Source organism: Penicillium angulare (genome assembly GCF_028827245.1).
Source record: "Penicillium angulare strain IBT 27051 chromosome Unknown utg000002l_segment0_segment0, whole genome shotgun sequence".
Taxonomy (NCBI): Eukaryota; Fungi; Ascomycota; class Eurotiomycetes; order Eurotiales; family Aspergillaceae; genus Penicillium; species Penicillium angulare.
Genome location: NW_026623161.1, coordinates 2196139 through 2203166, shown reverse-complemented (window position 1 = coordinate 2203166; position 7028 = coordinate 2196139). Strand labels below are relative to the sequence as shown.

At 40.2% G+C, this 7028-nt stretch overlaps 2 protein-coding genes across 2 annotated transcripts; both read right to left on the bottom strand.

Annotated features, from left to right (window-relative positions):
- Positions 1-1503: 1503 nt before the first annotated feature.
- Positions 1504-2394, bottom strand: N7478_002270 (ankyrin repeat domain-containing protein; the record flags this gene model as incomplete). Its single annotated transcript, XM_056918484.1, has 1 exon — positions 1504-2394. One exon carries the CDS (start codon positions 2392-2394, stop codon positions 1504-1506), a length of 891 nt encoding a protein of 296 aa, XP_056784095.1.
- A 3521-nt stretch (positions 2395-5915) lies between these two features.
- Positions 5916-6199, bottom strand: N7478_002269 (uncharacterized protein; the record flags this gene model as incomplete). Its single annotated transcript, XM_056918483.1, has 2 exons — positions 5916-6145; positions 6169-6199. 2 exons carry the CDS (start codon positions 6197-6199, stop codon positions 5916-5918), a joined length of 261 nt encoding a protein of 86 aa, XP_056784094.1.
- Positions 6200-7028: the final 829 nt, after the last annotated feature.

Here is a 7028-nt window from a genome sequence, read left to right as displayed (position 1 = left end):
ACGGAGTGACCGCCATCTTATCCTCCTAATGTAGTATTTTTTGAATCTGACGAAAGTGCATATCGCTTGGATGCCACTACTATATCTAAGTAGGGAGATAGCCCAGTCGCGTATGTGATGGTTGCTGTGAAGAATACCGGGATTGGTATTAGTAACCAAGCTCAAAAGCGGCTCTTTGAGCACTTTAACCAAGCAACACCTAGGACTGAGAGCGTTTACAGTGGCTCAGGTCTTGGCCTCAATATAAGCAGAAAGCTCTGCCACCTTTACAGTAGAGAAATCAGCATAAGCTCAAGGAAAGGGAAAGAAAGCACATTTAGCTTCTTCTTTAAGGTCCGGCGGGACATTAAGCCATCTAGTCTCGATCCGCCCAATTACGACGAATCCGAAATTAACCAGTTATATAGTGGGATCCAAGCAATGGGCAACAAGGTCACCGGGATCAAAAACCGGACGAAATCTCCCGAAATTCCCGAGAATCCCATTATTACTCACATTCCGGAAATCTCCCCGGAGGCTACGAGTGACGATAAATACAGACATACTTCGAAACTGGTCTACTAGACTAAGCCTAATGAGCCTTCCGCGAGCAACCACCAAATTTTGTACCCTGATCTAGACGAACCCACGAACAGTCCAGGAGCGTACGAACCGATTAGCATGAAATCCGACACAAAGGAAAATCGACATATTCTCGTCGTAGAGGATAATAACATTAATCAACAAATTATTTCCCGGAAGCTGCAGTCCTTAGGATATCATGTTTCGGAGGCGACGAACGGCCAGGAGGCGTTGGATACTGTCCAACGTAATGAATTTGACTGTATTCTCATGGATCAAGAAATGCCCGTTATAGATGGAAAGTCTGCGACTATAGCAATCCGCAACCTTGGTAGAGAGAATACCCCTATCCTTGGGGTCACTGCAAATGTGAGGGCGACTCAACAAATAGAGATGTTGGACGCTAGTATGGACGATATTATCCATAAGCCATATCGAACGAATAACTTGTTTAAGAAGATCAATCAAATAATAATACTCAGATCGAAGGTAAAAAACCAAAAATTGTTGGACTGACTGCTATATATAAATATTGAATTACTTGGTGGCTGAAGAAAGCCGAATACAGCGGACTTACAGTCGAAAATATCTGCAGAAGCTTGGCGTAGTTTGAAGGTGTCAATGCCGGCCCCTATGATTTTCTTGTGACCTCTTTCTAACTAGATCTAGGAGGCTCCGAGCATAGTAATAATAAGTTAAGGCGGAGTAAAAATAAATATAAAAAACATACCTTCAGGATGCTCGCACGCATAGCTAACTAACTGATATGCATTCAGTTGACGGCCTAGCGCCTTGGCAATGGAGTCCATCATAATTAAACGAGTGCAAATTAATGACGCCGATTTTGCATTTCTTCGAGGCCAACAACTGATTTGTTCGCATATCTATCTTGGGTCTGTCGATGTGGGTATGCGGTCAAACGTTAATATCTCTCTTTACCACCTATGTATCACGAACAGCTTCCTTCTTCAATAGTGCTACTACAGACATGTTCCCTTGTGCGGATGCCCAAAAAGCCGGTGTCCGGCCATCACTGTCTTTAAAGTCTGGCTCAACATCGTCGCGCTTTAACAGTGTCCTCACCACGTGAGAATGGCCACACAGAGCAGCATAGAGAAGTGCTATACGTTGATGGTTGTCCTTCAAGTCCGCTGGAACATCCTTCCTCTCTACCAGTAGCCTGACCAAGTCGTGATGTCCCTTTCCTGCTGCCCAGGAAAGTGGTGCTCGGCCGCTCTCGTCGATTGAGTCTGCCTCAACCTCGCCACAATCTAGCAGCGTTCTCACCACATCAACATGCCCCTGCATCGCAGCGTAAGATAGTGCTGTGCGATGGAATCGATCTTTCAGGTCTACTTGAGCAGCTTTTGTTTCCATCAGTATATGAAGTATGTCATGATGTCCTTGTACCGCTGCCCAGATAAGCGGGGAGCGGTCATCATTGTTATTTACGTCCAGTATCACATCGTGATGGCGCAACAATAGTTTTACCACACCACAGTGACCTTGCACAGCCGCTTTTAAAAGGGCACAATAGCCATAAATATCCCTTTTCTTTAAATCTATATCCTTTCTCCGCAGTAATGCTCTTACTATGCATTCATGCCCATGCCAAGCTGCTATTGACAATGCCGTTCGGCCTTTATGGTCTTCCAGATTTGCCCCCAGATCATTGCGGTTCGCTAGTTCCCTCACTATAAATTCGTTGCCATATATGGCTGCGCAAAATAGTGGGGTTTGGCCGTAATAATTTTGAGAATTGACGTGTGCAAGTTCACATGTTAGAAGACGTCGAGAAAGTTCTCTCTCATCCATTTGGGCGACAATATGCATAATGGTATCACCATTTCTATCTTGAATAGAAGATGGTGATAGGTGAAGAGTTCTGTAAGGTCGGGGATGGCATATAGGAGAGAAAGTTGGTCATAGGGCTTAAGAAACATTAAAATGGAAAGTAATATTTCTGGCGGGAGATAAAGAAAGCTGCCGGGTATTGCCATGGTATCGAACAGTAGTATTTGTAGTATATACAGTCAACTCTCATTTATTGCACACCGACTTATTGCACACTCCCGCGTATGAGACACAGTTTGCTTGGATAGACCCACTTTTTTGATTTTATATACAAATCTCCCGCTTATTTCACACTCACCTTTTCACACAACTTTTCAGCTGAGTCATCCGCTTAGTCATTTATATCGACCAATCAGAATGCTCAAACTTACTGATCTTTCATCTAGATAAGACCGAAACTGAAGCTCAGACCGACGAGAAGCGTCAGGTGACCTTAGAGGATATAGGATACAAGCTTAAATAGGCAATAGGGCTTAGGGTTATCTGACTGATTAATTACATCATTCTCTCATCATTGCACCTCCCGCCCATTATACACAATTTTCCTTGGATAGAAGGGTATGCAATAAGTAAGAGTTGACTGTATTAGGTATTTTTAGCTTAACTATGAGATATATATATAGCTGACAAGATATAGGCAGCTATCATTTTTCTTATAATACTACCAATAACTCTTACTGTAATATTCTAATACTATCCTTAGCTTATTGTTACAAGCTGGTCCTGCTATACAGTAAGTAGACACAGTCCTTTGGTCTATACGTACCTCAAGTGTATTCCGCAGTCGTACCGTTGCCTTAAAGCCTTACACGGGCTCAGACCTATAGGGATACAGTCAAAGCCCACTAACGGTACACCCTCCCATCCCAAGTAAACTATATACTGTAAATGGATTGTACCGTTTATGAATGATGACATAATATTAAAACTATATAGCCCTAAGCCCTATTGCCTATTTAGGCTTCCATCCCATATCTTCCAAGGTCACCTGACGCTTTTCTACATCCTGAATTCGGCTGAAAACACTGATTAAGCTCTCAATCTGACGTATATCGTCTAATGTGATCATTTCTTTACTTCCAGCCCATAGTAATATACTCTGTATATAAGCCATGACCTCAGAATTAGATAATATCTCTGGTGGTGGCCCGTTTTCTTCAAGATCTTATGCTTCTAAGCTCTCCGCATCAATATATATATCTTGGCCATCGGTCTCATCTTGGCTATCAGTCTCATTTTCAACAATATCTTCCTCTATTGGATTCAAGAATTGATCAAATGGTATAATATCATCACAGCCAAGCCTCTCAATTGATTTATTATACAAAGCTTTGATCTCATCACTAAGCCCTGGCTCTAAAAATGGCTGAGAATTGACTTCGGTCCTATCTCTGCTTTCGGTCTTATCCTTCTGCTTTGGACGAATCAAAGAACTCTTAATAAAACAATTCTTGATTATTTCATCTGATACTAAGCTCTTCCAAACCTAAGTAATCCAAAACAGCGTATAGGAGATATTCATCCGAACTTTTAGGTCAAGACCTCGATCAATAATAGCAATCATCCATCTCATCCATTTCTTCCAATAATGATGCTTAATATTTTAGATGATTCCCTAGTCCAAAGGCTAGTAAATTAAGGTTGCATTTACTAGGAAAAATAGGACCTTAATATAGTTTGGTGGCGGGGCTTTCTTAAGACCAGCAATATACAGAGAAGTATTATCAAGAAGTAACAATACTTTCTTATGTATAGGAATACATATATAAAAAGCACATAACCACTCCTTCATAATATCTTAACACATCCAAGCCTTCTTATTCCAGCGCCATATACAGCCCAAACCCCAGAAATCATATCCCCGGAGCGCACAAGGGGTTTTTGCTATTCCAATCACCCATAAAGGCATTCGGTCTAAACCATCTGCATTTATTATTACAACAAGAGAGATTCGAGTCTTATCTTTCTTTTTTCCAGCAATTTTTCTATCAGAGAGACCCCCATTTAGCATTTATCGCCAAAATAGGCCAGTTTCATCCATATTATATATCTCAGATGGTTCATATTGGTCACATATTATACAAATCTCTTTCATCTGATCATATATAGAAGATAGGACCGAAGCAGCTTCTCCATAGAAGGTATAATATCGAATATTATACCGCTTTTTAAAGCGAGCAAGCCATCCATCTAAAAAAGCAGGTTTTTGTTAATTTTGATATTCTAGGATACAGGACCAAAGCTCATTTGCCTTAGTCTAGATCAAAGAGCCTATGATTGGAAGCCTGTTATTAATATACCCACTAACCCAATTAGATAGCCTTTCGTCTAGAATAGGCCAGAATAATAAAGAATTTCGCATACTAGCCCTATTAGACTATATATCAAGATAATCATATCGGGATAAAACAATTCTTGAGACCGATACACAACTAATCTTATGATCAAATTAGGACTCGAACCAAGCTGCGCAAGCAGATTGTATCAGTTTTGGACAAGTATTGGTCCAAAAGGCACGTAATGCCTGCTTCTAGGCATCTGATATGCCTAATCGGGTATATTTTGGTGATAGTAGTACAGAAGATGCCTTAGTAGCTGATCTAATACATAGCAGAGATAGAAGATCAGAGGTTTTAGATATTCTGATTAGTTGATTTAGCTAACCAAGCGAATAACTCAGCAAAGATAGGATAAAAAGGGGTGTACCAAGATGAATTTACCGTAAGTGAACGTTTTATATGTAAAAATCAAGAAAAGTAGGTCCATCCAAGCGAATTGTATACCCTAAACGCGATTGTACCGTAGGCCGCCATACCATTAGTAGGCTTTGACTATACTTACAAAGGTTGTGCAGAAGGAGGGCTCTCAATAGTTTATCAGGGACGAACTATTAATTGGATTTAAGTCGCGTTTAAGAAAGTCAGACCGAAATATAACTAGGGCAATAATAAGGGTAAACTAAGTTACAAACTATATTGCTAGAAGCAGTAATCCAAGTATAATAATAAAAATTGAACACAAAGAACTAAATACATGATAGTAATGACTATCCTTATATATCCTAGTCCTCCGTATACTCCTGTAGTGACTCCCCGTATACTCCTGGGGTAGATCGGGAGTAGGTAGTCATATGATTCGGGAATGCACAATTATCTAGAGGTATAGGTTATAGCGGTTAGTAGGAGGCCATTTATAGCTCCTTTTCCGAAGTGTTTTCAAGTCCCGGTGCCTGGGGATCCTTAGGTACCGGATCCTGCACATAACTTCGTAGCTCTATGTTGAACGTAGAACTGATTGGCTCTCGTTAGTCCAAAAGTTAGACTTAGCCCCGGTAGGACCGTAACACAAAGCTTAGCTTCTCGCATATTCAACAGACAGGGCTATTCGACTTTAGCATAACCTTAGATAGTTTAGAAGCACTTTAAGAGTAAAAACCGTGGACCCTCGGAGAAGCCCAGAATTATATAATCAATTAGTCAGCTAGCCCTAAGCCCTATTGCCTATTTAAGCTTCCATCCCATATCCTCCATGGTCACCTGACGCTTCTCTTCCATCTGAATTCGACTAAAATCACTGATTAAGCTCTCAATCTGACGTATATAGTCAGATGTGCTCTTTTCTTTGCTTCCAGCCCATAGTAATATGCCCTGCAGATAAACCATAACCTCAGAATTAGATAATATCTCTAGTAGTAGCCCGTTTTCTTCAATATCTTGTACTTCCGAGCTCTCTACATCAATATATATATCTTACCCATCGGTCTCATCTTGCCCATCGGTCTCATCTTCAACAATATCTTCCTCTATTGGATTTAAGAATTGATCAAATAGTATAATATCATTATAACCAAGCTTCTCAATTGCTTCATTATATAGAGTTTGAATCTCACTAGTCAACCCTGGCTCAGAAGTTGGAGGATATAGTTCAGAATCAGTTTTAGTCTGATCTTTAGAGTTCAGACGAATCAAAGAGCTTTTAATAAAACAATTCTTGATTGTTTGATCTGATACTGAGCTCTTCCAAACCTGAGTGATCCAAAATAGCGTATAGGAGATATTCATCCGAACATATAGGTCAAGACCTTGATCAATAATAGCAATCATCCATCTCATCCATTTCTTCCGATAATAGTGTTTTAAATTTTGAATGATTCCTTGATCCAACGGTTAATAAATAGATGTTGTATTTACTGGGAAAAAAAGAACCCTGATACAGGCAGGTGGCGGGGCAGACTTTAGGCCAGCAATGTATAGAGAAGCATTATCTAAAAATAGCAATGCTTTCTTATGTAAAGGAATATGCCTATAAAAAGCACATAACCACTCTACCATAATATCTTAACGCATCCACGCTTTCTTATTCGAACGCCAGACACATCCCAAATTTTGGAGGTTAACTCCCCAGAGAGCACATGGTATTTTTGCTCTTCCAATTAACCATAAAGGCATTCGGTCTGAACCATCTGCATTTGTTGTTACAATAAGAGAGATTCGAGTCTTATCTTTCTTTTTTCTGGCAATTTTTCTATCAGAAAGACCCCCATTTAGCATTTATCACCAGAATAGGCCAGTTTCGTCCATATTGTATATCTCAGATAGTTCATATTGATCGCA